Here is a 20,001-nt window from a genome sequence, read left to right as displayed (position 1 = left end):
AAGGCTCAGCCCTGTTGTGACATGTATCAGGACTCATTTCTCTGTATTGATGAATAATAGTCCATTGTATGTACCACATTTTATTCTGTTTGATGAACACTTGGGTTGTTTCCACTTTTTTGGCTGTTATGAATAATGCTGCTATGAACATTCATGTACAAGCCTTTGGGTGGGCATATATTTTCATTTCTTTGGGGTCTATACTTAGAAGTAGAATTGTTGGGTCACATGGTAATTATGTTTAACCTCCTGAAAAACTGTTAGACAGTTTCCAAAGGCCACATGATTTTATATTCCCACCAACAGTGTACAAGGTTTCAAATTTCTCTATATGCACTTGTTATTACCTGACTTATTTGCATTTTCCTGATGGTTAATGATGCTGAATATCTTTTCATGTACTTACTGGACATCTGAACCTTACTTATTTTTTAATCTTTTCACTTAAATCATACCTTGCTAAATATAAACTACAGCAACAGTAAAATAATCCCACCAAAATGAGGGTACACTAAAAAAAATGTTTTTTGAAGAGTGTAAGATAATGTTTCTTTCCTCATGAATCTTACAATTATTTTTACAAAATAGAAAGTTATTCCTGAGTTTTTAAAATGTTGCAGGTGCCCAGCCAGAGTGGCTCAGTTGGTTGAACATCGTCCTGTGCATGGAAAGGATGCTCGTTAGATTCCTGATTAGGCCACATACTTGGGTTGTGGGTTCGATCCCCAGTTGCAGTATGTATGGAAGGTAACCAGTCAATGGTTCTCTTTCTTCTCTCTCTCTCTCTCTCTCTCTCTCTCTCTCTCCTCTTTTCTTTCCTCTCTCTCTCTCCTCTTTCCTTTCCTCCCTCTCTCCCTCTCTTTCTCTCTCTCTCTCCCCCCTTTTCTCTCCTCCCCTTCCTCCCTCTAAGCATGTCTTTGGGTGAGGGTTAAAAAAAAAGTTGCAGGTCATTTGTTAGTATGTCCTGCTTATTTCTATTAGTATCCATTTTGGATTAGCTAATTCTCAGCTAGGTGTATAGAATTTAACAATGCAAAGAATGGGCGGTTTGAAAAATACCATTGAAAAATTCTTCTTCTCTCTCCCAAATGACTTTTTACCATACATTCATTTTAGATAAAAAATTAAATATTACAAGAAATAAATTTAAATGCCTGGGAAAATTCTCCTAATCTCATAATTTTTAAAATGCTGATTTCATAAAAAAGGATTTTTTGGTATGTGATGTATTTATATACTGAGGTTATTTCTTTTCATTCTAGCAACTCTGAATATATTTATATATTTACTGAAGAAATCAGAGAAGGAAAAAATATTCTTACTTCTCTAACTTCAGTCTAAGTATAAGCTAAAACTCTAATTAGTGGGAATAATAGTTTATGGAAAGATGATTTAAAAATCCTTTCACAATGCAAATATGTAATAAAATTTCAAGGTTGTTGTAGGTTATGTTTATTTTCACTATTCTACAAAATTTAAAAAAAAACAACACTAAAATAATCAAGACAAGTCCTTTCCTCTAGGAGTAACACACCCATACAAAACACACACACACACACACACACACACACACACACCATTTAAATTAGATTTACCAGCTTAATATTAAATATTTCCCATATAGTCTATGTCTCTAATTTCAAATATGAGATTCCCATACAGACATTAAGATATTTTTCAAGTTAGTACTCAGTCCCTTTGTATCTGCCTTTGATTGGTATTTCTTCGAGGTTGCAGCACACAGAATCAATCAAGAGAATTCATGTCATAGACAAACATGCTCTGGCAGCCTCTACATAATTAACATATTTAACCAGCCCTCATAGGTTAATTTTAAATGTGTTAAGCTATCAAAATCACCAGTCTCCAATAGCCACATCAGTAAAAATGTAACCACATGAACCAAGATCCTGGCTATAAACTCACTCTTTAAATATGCCACATGCCACAAGAAAAACAACTCAAATTCATCTATAAAAATGAAAAAAAAAAATCTGCCTATAGGAAATACAGTTCCCCAAATAAAAATTCTCAGAAAACCTAGGAAATGATAAAGTAAACAAATGAGAGCATGTATTTAATCCCTTCCACATTAATGTCATAATCTCTCATAGGAAATGAAAGGGAATAAAGATGTGTTATATGATGGGGAACTTAAAAAACAAAACAGAATGCTAACAGAAACAAAGCTTTTGAAACCTTCAGAAAAGGAATGAAAAGCTTCTCTGACTGTTAAGAAAATCATTTACCTTAAGACAGAAGGCCAGACCAGATGACCTTTCAAAATCCCTTAAAAGAATTTTATGCATTTATTATAACCTGCTTATTTAGAGAGAGTGTACCATTACATGCAATTTACTGGAAAAACTCTGTGAAGATGTTCCTTATATTATTTTTACCTGAGGAGGAGCCTTTTTCAGTAACACAAGAAGAGCCTGTAATACCAGATTAGAAAATCGAGGGCCAATAGGGACATAATCTGAAAGAGAAATATTACTATGCTTAAGGATTTGATGCACATATGCACATATTCCAAACATTCATATTTTTCTACATCAAGAGCAAACACAGTTCTAGAAACAGTCATGCAACGAATGATATTAAGAAACAAATACCTGAATAATTTGAATGCATAAAGTATTATATAACAACTCTTTTCTGTAAATTTTTTAAAAGCTTCTAAATATACATTTTGAGTTCATATAGACATATTCAGAGACAGGTTTATTTAAGGGAGAAAAAATCCGCAAATGTATTTACTAAGCATTTCCAGGAAATTACTGCAAACTGTGGCAATACAGTAAGTAAACAGGCAACAAAACACCATAATAGAAAATGGGTAGAGGGGGCAATGGTACGTAATAATAATGTACGAAAGGTACTTCAATATAACTGAAAAGATGTTAGAGCCACTAAGATTGGTCCTCAGATGGTGAAGAACAAAGAACTTGCTAAAAGAACTTTTTACCTGTTAAATTTCTACCACTCCTTCAAGATTTTGCACCAATGCCAGCTCCTTAGCTTTCTCTGCCTGTTGTATATGCACCCATGCCCTGTGCTTAGAGCTACCTTCAGGCATCAGCCCTCTGAAGTCAAAAGTGTTCCTTCCCTTCTCTGATTATCCAGAACAATGGCACATTCTACTTTGCATTAATTTTTGCCAATATATGTTATAACGACAGACAGCATCTTATTTCTCTGAGACCTAATTATGGCACAGTAAGGGCTCAGCAAATGTTTGGTGAATAAATGAACAAACAAGTACAGATAATAACTTCATACAAGTGAAAATATACTCAGAGGGCACACATTCCTGACATAGTAGTGTTGCTATGACCACACATTTCAATTGTGTTTAGATAAAGGAATTTACACAGAACTATGAGTATGTGCCTAAAAGCTTTTAAAGAAATAATCCTATAAACTGGGCTAAAATGTATTAAAAATAGCAGACCAAAAACCCAGGTCATTAGATAAAACTATCAATTTAAAAAAGATCTCACTAATATACCTGCTTTGCTTTTTAACAAATATTGCCGTAGGAAACAGAAAAATAAATAACAGAGGACCTAAAGCAAGTCTGAAAATCATGGGAAAAATGTAGTCAGCATAGATAACTTGAAATCATTTCTACACCAGTGTGGATAGCTTAAGGAAGAAGGGATTAATCAGGCAGATGTTAGATAGTATTTTCAGAGGTTTATTAAGTCACTAGGTGGGTTCAATTTCAACCGTTTAGTACAACATCCTGAGCCACTGTTACAATAAGTTTATTCCAGAGTTATCTAATTTATGCAATGAAATAAAATGAAAGAATAATACTTTTCTGGAATTTATTTGTAGATTACACGTTTTGAGTTGAGTGCAGGGACTTATTCACCTCTGTATTCTGTAAGAATGCATATAAATGTTTAATAAATATTTTTAAAAATTACCACAGAGCACTTTTAACTTTCAGAATGTTTTCAACATTATTATATAAATTTTGTCTTCACAATTACTCCATGGGATAAGGAAGGGATATAGCCTTTTATATCCCTTTTATATCTCTTTTATAAGAGCAGAAACTGAGGTAACAGAAAGCTTGCCACTTCTGCCCCAAGTGTTATCTCACTCTAGTCGTAAACCCTACTTTTCATTAGCTCTGTCAAGTTCATAAGTGAAACCTCTGAGCTACAGGCACTAAATACATCCGTCAACAAAAATTACTAATCATTTATTATGGGCAGGGAACTCTGTAGAAGATAGAAAATATTACGAGGCAGGAGTCCTTACAAGAAAACAACTTATAACAGAGATATAGTCATAAGGAATACTTAACATGAATGCCATCATTAACTAGAGAGAGAAGAGATGTTATATTTCCTTATAGGACAAAGAAAGGTATTTCTATTGCCTTATAATTTACAAATAGCTGTTATTTTTCTTCTTATAAGCTGTGAGACATTGGCTATAATATGGCAAAGATAGTACAATAGCAAATGTAATGACTCACCAAGCAGTCTCTCAATATCATCCACAACTACACAACTGAGCTGGGATTTGTATGCATCATCAAAGATCTGGAAGGAAGCAAAACCATTTATTATCTCACTGCTCTCCATAATTATGACAATTTCTAAAAAGATTAAATGTTAATTCTTGAGCAATACCTAAACAAATCACAGTAAAACACCAGTATTTCAGACTACATTAAATTAGAATTTAAAAGATAGTAGGATTTTAGAACTAAAAGAGTTCTTGCATTTTAAGAATGAAAAAAATTGAGACCCAAAGCAGTTAAATGACTTGTCCAAAATGATACTAGATCATGGCTAGGTCCTACCTGGGATGCTGAGAACAGACAAATCCTGTCAAGTTTATCACAAAGGTCTCTCCTATCTATGTCAGGAGCATGACTTCAGTGTTGTGACTCAAAAGCCAGATAAAGCCACAAGGGATCCTATATAATAAAAGGCTAATATGCAAATCAACCAAACAGCAAAACAACCGGTCGCTATGACGCACACTGACCACCAGGGGGGCAGATGCTCAATGCAGGAGCTTCCCCCTAGTGGTTAGTACGCTCCGACAGGGGAGCACCGCTCAGCCAGAAGCCGGGCTCACGGCTGGTGAGTGCAGCGGCGGTGGGGGGAGCCTCTCCTGCCTCCAAGGCAGTGCTAAGGAGCAGGGATCCCATACTGCAAGAGGGTGCAGGCCGGACTGAGGGAACCCCTCCCCCGAGTCCACGAATGTTGTGCACCAGGCCTCTAGTATGTAGAATAAAATTGGATGTCATTTTATTATCTGTAAGAACTGTGACCCTTTTAAGCAGGAATAACATTGAAAGAACAGAAGCTTGTCGACTCAAATCAGGCCATAATGGTCAGTGTTTACAAAAGAATGAAAGTTGGGTATAAAGGACTAGATAGATCTGGTTCTACCTTTAGACTCTGACAAAAGATGATAGTACATTGTCTTGTGATAGCCAAAGAAATGGACACTAAACCAAGCAGTGAAAAAGTTATACCCTGATAAGGACGTAGCAATTACAAGCCAGATAAGAGAATTCATTTGTGTAAAAATTGAATATAAGCACCCAAGGCTTTGAGACCAGCCTTTTTACAAATGCTGGGGCTCCTTTCCAGCAACTATAACTGGGGCTCAGTGCATCCCATTCGTGTCACCTGTAATTAATTCCTGCATCCCAGCCTAAGCTCTCTGGTTGATAAGTAACCTCAGTGACCAAGATGTAACTCTCCCTTCCATCTTGCTTGGGGTGACATAATATTCCTTAGCAGCTATCTTTTAACTATATAAGATTAAGAGTTAGATATAGAAATAAAGTAAATCAAACCAACAAAATTAATATTTTTCATACTAAGCTTGAAGACAACCTGTGTATACTTCGTCTTTAAAATATTTGCAATAATTAAGAGAATTTACCATATTAGATTACTAGATTAGCCTTGCTAGTTCAATTTGAAATATGCAATTGAATAATTAATTTTATGTTGGAAGGCAAAAGATAACTTTAATAGCCTTGCAAATGGTAAAGATAATCTAAGATTAACCATACTTATGTTTTAATTTAATTTATTATTAAATAAATGTAATTATATACTTACTTTGAAATTTAGAATATTTTTTGTTAGACAAACAGCTAAAGTACTTCAAAGAGAAAAGAAAATATTTTAAATGTGGAAATATAGTTTAAGATATTTAAAGAAATTTAATTAAACTGTAAAAGTCCCCTTTTAAGTAAATGCTAAATTTTTCTAAACTTACAAATAGAATAAGAGATGTAAGTAGACTTTTTAAGTTTGCTTACTTTTGTGTTAAAAACTCTTACATGATATAATTTTGATATGTTGTATTTTAATTTTTTAGACCACAAATTAGCTACAGATGATTTTTTCTGTAGGTAATTGATGGGAATATGTGCCACAACTGGGGTAGGGATCAAATCCAAAACCTGGATATGTGCCCTGACTAGGCATTAAAACTTGCCAACTTTTGGTGTACAGGCTACTATCCAACCAACTGAGCCATAGTGGCCAGGGCTACATATGGTCTTTTCTATGCTCAAAAGTCACCCTCAAAGATGAAACACAAACAAACAAACAAAATTTAAAAAAAAGCAAAAAACAACTCATGTTGACGATGGTAAGATCCTCCTCAGCACACTACATTCTGTAAGGTAGGCACTGTCTTCCCAAGTATTTTGTCTCCAAGGTCTGATACTTCACTGGTACTTAATCCATGCTTGCTGCATGCATGCATAAAAGAAAGCACGCTTGAAAGAATAGCTCTGTTGCTTTACTTTGCACCATTCCCTATACCCCTCAGTCATTCTCCCACACCGTGTCACAATCCCTTCTACCCTTTCTTCCTTAGCTATCTGTCTCCCCATTGGATTGTGAGGTAGATAAAAATGATAAAATGTATCGTTTTCTGGAAGGAGCTTTCATAAGAGTCACTGTATGATTGACCATACTCCTTTTATCCTGATTGGCTATCATGGAATCACATGTGAGATGGAGCCTCTGCTACTAGCTTGAGTCTCTGAGAAACTACAATGAGCAGAGCTCTGCCTCTGAACCATGATGGACATGTACTGTGAGCAAGAAATAAACTCTGTTGTATTAAGCCACTGTGATTTTGGGGTTGTTCATTATTGCAGCATAACTCAGCCTAGCCTGACTAATACAGAGGCTTATGGAGTCAATGCTGTGTTCCTAAATTTAGCAAGTGACAATTAAGTTGAGACCTGAAGGATGAACAACCAGTGGAAAACAGGGAAGAAAATGTTCTAAGCAGAGTATACTGGGTATTAGGAGGCAGAGGTGAGAAAATTCAGGAGCACTGCAGGAACTGACATAGTCAATAAGAATTAAAATGAAGGGGGGTCAGTGTTGGTGTGATGTGTGTGCGGAGTGGTGGGTGAGAGATGAAGTGGAAGAGAAATGGAAGAGACAATGGAAAAGTTTGGAAGCAGTTCCCCTATGGTTCTTCGCTGTTTTTTGAAGACTGAACCAATACAGCAGCCAATGTGGTAGCCTATAAACTCAGGTGATTTCAAGGAGTCACTAAAAATAATACTTTATTCTTCAAAATTATTTTTTTCAGAATTCTACTGAAGGCTCTGATGCAAGTATTTCATTCTATCTGTCAAGCTGTAATATCGTGCATTAGAGCCACAGGAGCCTGAGACACTACTTTCTACATTTTCCCCAAATCAGCCCTTCTCCGTTCTCAAAAACAATGTAGAGTTTACATGGCTACAGGGACCTTACTGAGAACAATGCTTGGGTCTAAACTGATGATAAATTGCTAGGTAGTCTCACCAACTTAGATACTGTGATTCATGAAGCATTACACATCACTTCACAGTTAGACTGCATGGGTTACCTATAACATTTTAGGGGAAAAAATACCTACAGCAGTCATTCAATGCAAAGTAGGGTTTTTTTGTTTGTTTTTGTTAATTCTCACCTGAGGATATTTTTTCCATTGCTTTTCAAAGAGAGTGGGAGGAAGGGAGGAAGAGAGAGAAAAGAAGAGAGAGAGAGGGAGAGAGAGAAAAGAAGAGAGAGAGAAACTTCAATGTGAGAGAGACACATCAACTGGTTGCATCTTGCATGCACCCTGACCAGGGATAGGGAGTGAACCACAACCCAGGTACGTGCCCTTGACTGGGAATCGAAACCAAGACCCTTTGGTGCATGGGCCAACACTCTTACCATTGAGCAACACAAGCCAGGGCTAAAGTAGTTTTTTTTACAGACAGCTCTTAATGCACTAATTAGTATCACAGGGAGAGGAGCACTCACAGGTGACTCTTAACAACATACTAACCATGACAAAGGCAGTGCAATTCCAGTTGTAACTTGACCAGTTTCAGTTGACCAGTCAACTGAAACTCCTTCAGGTAGCAACTCCGCTCTAATTTAAATACACACACCCCATTCACTTCATACATATTGTTTTCCTTATCTAGTCACTAGTGTAATATAATGTCATCACTCTTCCCCTGGATTCATGTTTTCTGCCTAATTTCCTCAGCTGCTTCCATTCTCAGCTTCCTGGTCCAGGCCCCAGCAGAGCATTCACTAAGAAGATACTCAGATTCAACTGGCAAATATTTGGGATTAGCTGCCAGACTAAAATATAAGTGAGACATTTACACACTAAGCTGGGACGTTCTACTGCAACTTTATGTAGATAAATATAAAAGGAGGAGAAATACTAGAAGAAAAGATGCAAAAAAGGTAAAGCTGTACAAACTGCCTGGCTAGAATATTAAAACTGTAAGTGCCAAACTTCTCACCAGTACCAGCATACAGCAGATACATAGTGCTTGCTCCAGATCAAATGATGCCAACACAACAGTTAGCCCGGTGGGCTGAAGCTGAGGCTAATGGTTGTGTCTTACAGACTCTTTAAAAAAATAATTTAAATTCTTATCCTCTCATTTAGTAAGATGAAAGTATGATACTCAAGCCTTTTCTTGCTGGAGAGGTTATCACTAGGGGATCACATAAGTTATCATGCAAACCAGGACACTTGAAAGGGGAGAGATGTTAATAATCACACTGGAACAACAGGTAAAAACCAGGATTGCTCAAAGCAAACTGTAGTGTATGATCATCCTAGTTTTATCAGGGAGTTTCCTGTAGAGCAAGTAAAATTATCAGTGTGTAGATATAAATATGTATACATATTTATAAATACAGTCTTAAAGTTGAGTGAGAAGTCTGAAAGAAAAAGCTAAAGAGGGGGAAAAAAGGAAAGAATTGAAGAAAGAAAAAGTGTGGCCCTGGCCAGGTAGCTCAGGTGGTTAAAGCATCATGATGATATGCCAAGATTTGGGGTTCAATCCTGGATCAGGGCAGATACAAGAAGCAACCAATGAATGCATAAGTAAGAAGTGGAACAACAAATTGATCTCTCTCTCTCTCTCTCTTCCTCTTTCTAAAATCGAGAAAGGAAGGAAGGAAGGAAGGAAGGAAGGAAGGAAGGAAGGAAGGAAGGAAGGAAGGAAGGAAGGAAGGAAGAAAGAAAGAGTTATCAGTCAACAAGGAAAGAATGAGGACTATTTTAGAAGATGAAGAATGTCTCTAGAAAACAGAATTAGTCTATTTCTCGATGTGGACACAACGAGATTGTCATTAAACTCTCTGGTACCACCTCTCTCACGTGCAAAGGTAGGTAGTGGTCATAAGAGACAACCTAGAAGGCGGGGAGCCTGGGCTTGAGGCAAGAGCAGGCTGGCTGCACTCTAAGCACTGAGGAAAAGGAGGTGTAGGGCTCCTGATGCACAAGGGTGAGGGGCAGGTCTGAGTATGGTCCTCAAGGACACTGCAAGCTCTCAAGGCACACAGCCCACTCCTGGAATCTTCTGACCAGCTGGGAGCCACCTGTGTGCAGAGGAATGGCAGCAGCTGCAGACTCTGGAGTCCACATGAATACAGATGGGAACACACCAGTATTAGTTCCATGTTAATCTCAGCCTTTCAGAATCACAACCACAGCAGGCGTGTTCTAAGTAGACTCTGTCCTTTATTTTCTATAACCTCTTTAGTGCTCAGAGGCAAGTGAAGCCAAATTCTCTGCTCCTTTAGGGGCTGAAAGAGTTCATCTTAATTCTGAAGTGGTTGGTGGGAAGTACCTAGTTAGTAGGAATCTGATGACTTAGAAAATCCCTAATGCGGTAAATCTGTCAACAATTAGCTGAAAGCATACTCTAATCATATTTGGTAGCATATAAAAACGTAAATGAGCAAATTCAAATCAGTGCTATCAGTAATAATCTCTAGTTTCTAAAAATAACTTGGGAGTAAACCAAGCAAACATTAGCTGTCTTCTAATGAAACTGCCTCAGGAAGTGGACCTAAACTTTTGGCAAAGCACTAAAGATTCCTGGAATGACCTTAAAATCCTTTATTTGTTCTCCCTGCTTTTCAGGAAAAATTCTTACATTTTCACATAACGCGAGCCACAGAGTGAGGTAGTCTTTAATAATATAAAAAGCCACAAAGTCTGAAAGTTCTACTAACGATCTGTTCCATCTTCTTTTGTGCGCCAAACAGGTACAAACGCCAAAAGACAACATATATTAAACAAAACAACAACAAGCGCCCACTACCCCCAGCCATGCAGGGACCTGTAATCACTTCTGGAGTGTCCACTTCTCTCAGTTAATACATGCACGAACTTCAACAAACCAGTTACATGATATATTAGGATGTTAACCAAAAACATCCAAATTCTGTTGCTTAGTAACTGCTGTCAAAAGATCCAATTTCCAGCTCTGCTCTTTGTATGGACTAAACCCCAAAAAGGGGAGGATTAGGCACCATGATTCTGTTCTGTGAAGACTACAATTTGCAGTGGGATTTACAGGAGGAGGATATTCAAAGAAGATTATTTCTTTCATGCAAAGCTAGTGGAAAGGAAAATGTCTTCCATTAATTTTCAATCCTTTAAAAGCAAGAATATGTTATTAATGGGTATAGTTTTATAAATCACTCATATTTTTACTTAATTTTATTTAAGTAATTTAGTCACATCAGATTGTTTTTTTGTATACTAAAAAAGCATCAAGATTAGGTAATGAGTTAAAATCAAAATTTATTGCTTTGTCCTTTTGTTCATTTAATGATACTAATAGGACTACTACAACAAATTTCTAAAAAAAGTATAGATGCAAAAATGGATACTGGAATTAAAATTTTAAAATAGAATGAAGTTGGGAAAACAAACATAAACGGGGGAAAGATCTGCAAATACTTCAGATATCTGAACGGAACATATGGTACCCCCCAGACTGAGGATAATACCTCATACATACTGGCAGTGGTGAGAAGTTGACCTCTGGAGAAATAACTCATTAAGCAAGTTAAGAGCAGTGCAAGGTAAATGTTAAAATAATTGAGAATAAACTACTTTCATACATTATAATACCATCCATATGTGAACAAAAAGCAATAGTTAATTACAGTGAAATCGTAGCTGCTCATTAAAACAAGTCTAATGGCCCTCCTTACTAACAAAAACTCTTATCTCTCAGTTTAAATAATAAAATGGTATACAGAGATATTCTATGAATTAACTATTCAGACCATCCTTCTTTAACAAAAATTAATGTTATAATATTTCCCAGTTTCACAAACTATTGCCATTGCAAAACATTTTGAAAAATCTTTAAAACTGAGCATTTAGTCATGAAAATGTGGCTGAAGAAATACTTAAATGACAATCTTTTACCTATGAAATTGGCAAAAAAAATTTTTCATAACATTAAGTGTGGTTGAGAGTCCCAGGAAACTGAGACTAAAATGATGGGGTGCTGGCATAAATTGGTTCAACTTTCTAAAGAGGTGGGATCCTATAAATCATTATTATTTTGGCCTAAGAGTTTTGGTAGCAGTATTATTAAAAATATTTAAATTATTCATATTCTTACCTTAGCAATCCTGATTCTGAGAATTTATTCTAAGGAAATAACCAAATGTGTATGTACAATAATAATGATAAGTAAAAATAACCATCGCACTTTATCAAGCACATATTATATCACAAGGCATTGTGTGATACTTTACATAGATTACCATTTCATTTAATTCTCATAATAACCCATAAGGCAGCTATTACTATTATCTTAATTTTATATATGAGAAAACAGAGGCTTATAGTCAAGAAATGTGGTGGAGCTGGGATTCAAATTCATATCTATTTGAAATCTAAGCCCAAGTTCTCAGCCAGTAAAATATAATGCTACTCTTAAGAAAAATCTAATAAGAAAATGATGACAATAATTTCCCTAGTTTAGTAGTTCCACAGAATATCATTTGTAATTGGGGGGAAAAAACTGGAAACAACCTAAATGTTCAATAAAAAGGGAATGCTTAAATGAGTATTGTATAGCTATTAAATATAATAGTGAGATACATTTCTATGACATTGAAAAAAGTTCACAATGGAGGGGCAGGTGGAGGGACTGAGCAAAAGAGAAAAAAACTAAAAAATAAATAAAAATTAAAAATAAAACCCAGATAAGAAAAAACGACAACACACAAAAGTTCATAATATATTAAGTGAAACAAGACAGTTTAAAACAGTACATCCAGTGTGATCCCCAATACATAATGTGTGTGTGTAAGTGTGTCTGAGCAGAGAAGAAAACTGAAGGACAAACATGAACTCATTTTTATTTTCTCCTAATTTGGGGGTGGTGTGTGTGTGTGTGTTGGGGGGGGGGGCACTTATAAAGGAAGAATGGTCCTCTCCAGAATGATAAAAACATTATAAATTATTTGTGCTCTGAAAAAAAATTAAAAATCTTCCCATCTTCACACTACAAATGGAGGGAAGACAACAGTGGTGGTAGGTAGACTAGAACTACTTAAGAATGGCATTTATATTTCATTTTTAGAAGCAACCTGAAAAACTTAGCACCTTTAGACTGGTTTGAGCCCTCAGGCTTTTGTCAACCTATCATTAGGCAACAATGTGGAAATTATTTGCAGAGAAAGTTTCTGCAGTATTTCCAATATAGTTCTAAGACACCTATGCTTCATTCTTTCGCTGTTCTGTACTTTAGTTTCAGGGAATAAAATCTTTTCCCCAAGGAAAACCAAAAAGTTGAATATGTATTTATTATACTGCTGAAACAGAAAACATTTTTGTAACTTTAAGGGCGCATGGATGATCCAGACAGTGAATCATGAATTGAAACAATGTTGAATAAGCTTGTATAGACACTTATTTTCATATGCCTTAGACTTGTACTCATTTAAAACTCTGTCTTGAAAGGCTTCAACAATTTAAAGATTAAATCGTAAGTTATTAAGCCATTAATTTAACCATTTAAGCCTCTAAAATCAGCACATATTACCATCCCCCCTCAAGTCAATTTGCAAGAGATTAAAATAATAAAAATGATAATATCTCACACTTACAAAGCAGCTTTGATCTGCAGGAGCCTAAAGTACTTTTTAAAAACTTTTATAGAAAAACTAGGACCATCCACTCACATCTCAGAGTACATCTGAGGCAGAGGCTGGCAGCTGGTGAAAAGCAATGGAGTAATTTATAATTTGTACAGAAGATGACTATATTTTTTTTTACTTTAAAAAATTAGTTTTAAATTGATTTATAGAGACAGAGGGAGGGAGAGGGAGAGAGAGAAACATTGATGTGAGAGCAAAACATAGATTGGCTGCCTCCTGTACTCCCCCTACTGGGGATCGAGTCCAAAACCTGGGCATTTGCCCTGACTAAAATCAAACCAGCAACCTTTCTGTGCACAGCGCGATGTTCAACCAACTGAGCTACACCAGCCACGGCAGAAGATGACTACTTTTGACAAGTATAAGGAGTAGACAGAGTTAGAGACATGCCAGTAGAATTAGCTGTTCAATTAAAAGGAAAATTAAATGACCACAGATTCCAAGGGCTATTACTAAAATTTTCACCAAAGGATATGGCTTAAGGGTTCCCTTTAGAAGGGGGAAAAAACACTAACAACAGCAACAACAACAACAAAAAACCACAAAGAAAACTAACCCCTATTTACATCAAGGAAATTACTGGTCTCATGATTTTGTCCAGATTTTCTCGAGAATAGATACTACTGGTTTCACCTCAGACACGGAATAAATTGACTATGATACTTAAGTTCTTTTGGTATCTGAAAACATTCCCTTCTCTTTCATATTCAATTTCAAATATCTTTATATAGAATATTTTTTAATTTATTGATTTTAGAGAGAAAGAGGAAGGGGAAGAGAGGGAGAGAAACATCGATTTGTTTTTCCATTTAGTCATGCATTCATTGGTTGCTTCTTTTATGTGCCCTGACCGGACATGGAACCCACAACCTTGGTGTATCAAGATGATGCTCTTATATATATTCTCTCTCTATATATATTCTTATATATTTTCAGACTGACCTGGCCAGGGCCCCTTATATAGAATACTTATCTTCACATTTCAGTGTATAGGACTGGAATCCTGCTCCAAGCTCTGCCTCCTCCATCCATTTCAAGCACCCTACACAAATAATTTTCTGCCTCCTGCACTAACAAGAGTCTAACTTTTCAAACATATTTTTTTGGAATCTGCTTGTCTCTTTCCTAAAGAAAAAGTGAAGTAATTCTATCCTATGTCTATACAAAGTGAGGGCCTCTGAGCACCGTAAAAGAACACCTGAGCTGTCTTCACTAGGTAGCACTTCAATTCTCAAGAATCCTTTTCTTGATTCTGATTTTCCCACATCTCTTTAACTTAGAGTCAGTTCTTATCTAGAAAAGATCAAGAATGAAAAAAAGGATTTAAGTAAATAAATACTTCAATTAGATACAAAATAAAATTTCTTCACTATCTGGGAGCATACATAATCAGAATATCAATGGAAACACTGGCTACTAAGTGAGATTAAACAGTCATTAAGAGTCTTCACCATTGCTTGTTGTTGTTTTTTAAAGAGCAGTCACCTACTATCCCAGATGTCTTACATGGCACTTGCTTGAATATAACTATCCTAGCTGTCTTACATGGCACTTGCTTGAATGTATGAGAGATGGACCAGATGGTCCTTTCAGCTCTAGAAGTCTATTCTATGTTGTTATCACTCACTGATGGCTCAAAGCAGCCATATTGAAAAGATGACAAATGGCACTTGGAGAAAGGAAGAAGGATGAGGACTGCATTAAGTTGTCAAGTAGATTTGATTATCTAATACACTGCCATCCCTTTGCAGGGGAGTTTTTGAAAATATCTTTCCAATGGTACACTTCTGTATACAGTCAACTTAATTGACCTCAAATAGTTTGACTTTTGTATACTGATGAAAGAACTTAAGAATTTGGTCCACTCTACTCAAACACTCTTAACTAGGATCTTTCAATCAAGTTAATAAAAACTTAAGAAATGAAAATTAACCATTATATGTATAAAACAAAGCATAATCTGAAAGATAAAAGTAATAAAAATGCATTACAAAGTTAAATATCTAAAATAGTTGCTGTTTCTTCCCAAATTTTGCTGATAATCTAGTTCTACTTGAGAAGAACATAGTTGCTATGGCATAATATATATACACACACAAACATACATGTACAAAGATAGATATATATGTACATATGTACACACACATCTAAGAGATATGAAATTAAAATGAAAGTAAAAATCTTAATACCTTCTTCATGGACTGACACTTGGCTGTCTCAGAAAAGCCAATCATCTTATCAGGAGAACAGATCTTGATGAAGGGGAAGTTGGATTCCTCTGCAATCTTTGCAGCTAACGCAGTCTTCCCACTGTGAGGAGGGCCTGCATAAAGATATGAGCAAGTCAGGGGAAAAAAGCCAACCTAAGCAAAGGGAAATAAAACAAGTTTAAACTTTTATCCACAAGGTACTGAGGTCTCAACTGGTTGCTCATTAACATATCCTGACACAACTTCATGGCAGACATGTTTTGTCTTATTTATTAGCAACTAAACTTAATGAACTGATTAGCATTTCTCAAAAGTATGATGAAATACATTCCTTCTCTCTTTCTCACATAGTCTTAATCTTTCAAACTTTTGCCTAATATATAAAACACAAGTGTTTTGCTTCTTAAAAAAGGAATGCATTCAAATGCATATCAGTATTTATGTTTAGTTCTACCAAATTATTTGTCTAAGAAAACAATACAATTTTAGGAGATGATTGTGGGGGTAGGGGAAAACTGCCTTATTAGAAGCAAATGTGGCTTAAAAAGCTAGAATTCTAAAGACTCAGGCCTTCTAAAGACTCAGGCCACCAAATCTACAAACTTACCTGTATTTAGACATCTCCTCCTTCTCCCCTTCTGTGTAATGAAAGATGTGTCCCTCTTCCACCCATAAACCAACCAATTCTTCCTTCCCAGCTTTTCAGAAACCCAACATTATTGATAGTACCCTCTCCCCCATATGTTCCATCTCTTCCTCTTCACACCCTTCAACACTACTCTTTCTTCTTCCTTCAAAATGGAACTTCCCTAAATAATTATCTACTCTGACTGCCTTCACTCCTCACCTTCCATCCACTCTCAAACAAATCCTATGGCTTCCATTCCCATTACATGGAAAGGCTCCCATCAGGATCACCAATGGCTTCCATGTCACCAAATCTAACAGATACTTTATCTGTTGGCCTCTTAAGAATAATTGATACAATTGATAACTCTCCTCTTTCTTTAAATACTTTTCTTGGATTCTATGATAGCCCATTCTCTTTCCCTCTCCTCCTACCTCTCTAGTTACTCTTGCTCAGTCTCCTTTGTCAACTTTGTCCTTAAATGTTGACACACTTCAGAGATCAGTTCTAGGCCCACTTTTCTTCTCAATCTATACTCTTTCTGTAAGTGACTTCATCCACTCCCATGGATTCAACAACAATCAATATACTGACACCTCATGAATGTATACTGTAGCCAGACTTCTCTTCAGAGCACCAGACCTGCATATAATGGGCTACTCAACATTTCCGATTCAATTATTCTATAGGAACCTCAAACTTAACATGCCCTGAACTGAATTCATAATCTTCTTCCCCAAATCTTTCCACAAATGCTCCCAATCTTAGTAAACAGGCATACTAGAAACCTGAGGATTGTATTTGATATCTTTCCCATAGTTCATCCAGTTACTTAATATTTCTAAACCTCAGCTTTTCTACAAAATAGGGATAACAGCAGCATCTATCCTCAGGACTGAAGTGTGTTTAAATGAGGTAATATGTGTAAAGTGCTGGTAGAGTGACTGGCAAAAGAAAGAGTTGAAAGAATTATAGCTTAATTGTGATTAATAATTAATAATTATAATAATAATATGAAGTCTCTTTTATTCTACCTCCTAAATATTTTTCAAAATGGTTTACTTATCTCCTTCTCCACTACCACTGTTACTTCAAACTACAATCAAACTACAACTAAGGCTAATGCAACTGATTCTAACCACAGGTCTCTCCTGTGTCTTTTTTTGCCCTTCCAATCCATTCTCTATGACTAAGCAGTCATGATGTTTGGAAAATACAAATCTGATCATGTCACTTCACTACTTAAAACTCTACAAATGGTTTCCCATTGACAGAGTTTAAATCTTTAACATGGTCTACAAGGCTTTGCATGAACTGGCTCCTGTCTACTTCTTCAGTCTCATGTCTAGCCAGTCTTCCTTTCTGCTTTAAACTCCTCCCGGCTCAGGGCTTTTTCACATGATAGTCTCTCTACATAGAACATCTTCCCTGATTACTTTGCCAGGCCACCTTCTCCTCATCCTTCAGGTATTGGAGTCATGTGTTTCTCTCAGGGAGCCTACCCCCAGACCTTTGAAAAGGGCTAGATCCCCTTGTGATATGGACTCGCTGAACTTTTTCTGTTGTACTAATTATAACTGTAAATAAACAATTGATGAAGAGAATGTCTTTCTCTTTTTGTCTATTTGGTAAAACACTAACTGATCTTTCAAAGTCTAAATTAAATACCACCTAAGAGAAACCAAGATGGCGGCGTAAACCCCTGAAATGCTGCCTCGCACAACAACTTCAAAACTACAACTAAAAGACAAAACGGACATCATCCAGAACCACAGGAAGGCTAGCTGAGTGGAAATTCTACAACTAGAAGGAAAGAGAAAAGCACACTGAGACTCAGAGGAGCTGTGGAAGTAAAATGCAGAGGTATGGAGAGAGCTGGCAACTGAGTATGCGGCTGTCTTTTTCAAGCGGGAGGGAGACAAAAGCTCCCGACTGCTCTGAACTCCAGTTCCGGGCGAGACTCTGGGACCTAGACTCATACGGGGAGAAACTGGACTGTCTGGCAGCGGGCAGAACTCGAGGGTAGCTTTCTCTCAGAGGTGATTAAAGCGATTAGCAAGGGTCACTGAGACCCAGGGGCCTCTTAGGACAGGGCTGATGGGAAGCCATTGCTGTTTGCTCCACCCTGAGACTCCGCCCCCTCCAAGCTGTGTGCAGAGGCTTTTGCATAAGAATGGCCTGGTCCTTTGAAATCTAAACTTACCTAAACAAACTGCAGCTGAGTCAGAGAGACCCAGAACATCCAAAAGAAGGACCAAGGCTCCTCAGCAGCTCACAGCTGGGCCTCATCTGGGCACCTCCAAAACCCAAACAAAGAAGAGGAATCTGCAGATCTCTCTGTAGCTCCTGCTGGGTGGCCTCAGGCAGAGGCTAAATTAGCATCTCCTTGGAGATCCAAGAGCCAGTGTACCCAGGGGTCAGAGTAGGACCATCCAGATTACACCTCCTCAGATCCATAAGGGACACACTCAGGGGCAGACTCAGTGAGCACCAAAGCCCCAATGAAGCAAGTCTTGCCTCATAAGGGTGTCTCCAGCACAGAAGTTCTCCCATCGTAGACACAGCTGATGCTCACAGCCAACTGGCCTGGAGGTCAATTCCTCCCAGTGATACCAACAACAATCAAGGCTTAACTACAACAAGACTGTACACACACCAAGAGTATCCACCTCAGGTAACTGGGGAGGCTGAGCCACTGGGCCCTATAGGACACCTAGCACACAAAGCCACTCTATCAACTCAGGGAAGCAGCCAAAATGCGGAAACAAAGAAACAGGTCACAAATGATAGAAATGGAGGAAAGCAAACTACTGGATATAGAGTTCAAAACCACGGTTATAAGGTTTTTCAAGAATTTTCTAGAAAAGGCCGATAAATTTAGTGAGACCCTCGAGGATATGAAAAAGGACCAACTAGAAATTAAGCATACACTGACTGAAATAAAAAATAATATACAGAGACCTAACAGCAGACTAGAGGACTGTAAGAATCAAGTCAAAGATTTGAAATACAAAGAAGCAAAAAACACCCAACCGGAAAAGCAAAAAGAAAAAAGAATCCAAAAATATGAAGATAGTGTAAGGAACCTCTGGGACAACTTCAAGTGTACCAACATCAGAATTATGAGGGTGCCAGAAGAAGAGAGAGAGCAAGATACTGAAAACCTATTTGAAGAAATAATGACAGAAAACTTCCCCCACCTGGTGAAAGAAATAGACTTACAAGTTCAGGAAGCGCAGAGAACCCCAAACGAAAGGAATTCAAGGAGGACCACACCAAGACACATCATAATTAAAATGCCAAGAGCAAAAGACAGAGAGAATATTAAAAGCAGCAAGAGAAAAACAGTTAGTTACCTACAACAGAAACTATGCAGGCCAGACAGGAGTGGCAAGAAATATTCAAAATGATGAATAGCAAGAACCTACAACCAAGATTACTCTACCCAGCAAAGCTATCATTCAGAATTGAAGGGCAGATAAAGAGCTTCACAGACAAGAAGAAGCTAAAGGAGTTCATCACCACCAAACCAGTATTATATGAAATGCTGAAAGGTATTCTTTAAGAGAAAGAAGAAGAAAAAGGTAAAGATAAAAATTATGAACAACAAATACATATCTATCAACAAGTGAATCTAAAAATCAAGTGAATAAAAAATCTGATGAACAGA

At 36.9% G+C, this 20,001-nt stretch overlaps 1 protein-coding gene across 2 annotated transcripts in view; it reads right to left on the bottom strand.

Moving 5' to 3' along the window:
* Positions 1–20,001, bottom strand: part of NSF (N-ethylmaleimide sensitive factor, vesicle fusing ATPase) — a 130,043-nt gene that overhangs the window by 27,777 nt on the left and 82,265 nt on the right. For both annotated transcript variants that reach the window (XM_080678926.1, XM_080678925.1), the window contains exons 15-17: positions 15,683–15,816; positions 4,496–4,562; positions 2,400–2,479 (exon numbers count right to left, since the gene is read on the bottom strand). In XM_080678926.1, coding sequence (XP_080535052.1) covers positions 2,400–2,479; positions 4,496–4,562; positions 15,683–15,816 — 281 coding nt within the window. The remainder of the gene's footprint in view (positions 1–2,399; positions 2,480–4,495; positions 4,563–15,682; positions 15,817–20,001) is intronic.

This window comes from Plecotus auritus (assembly GCF_963455305.1).
Source record: "Plecotus auritus genome assembly, chromosome: 7".
In the NCBI taxonomy this organism is placed as follows: Eukaryota; Metazoa; Chordata; class Mammalia; order Chiroptera; family Vespertilionidae; genus Plecotus; species Plecotus auritus.
Note: the sequence above shows the minus strand (reverse complement) of the source record. Positions and strands in the feature narration are given on the sequence as shown.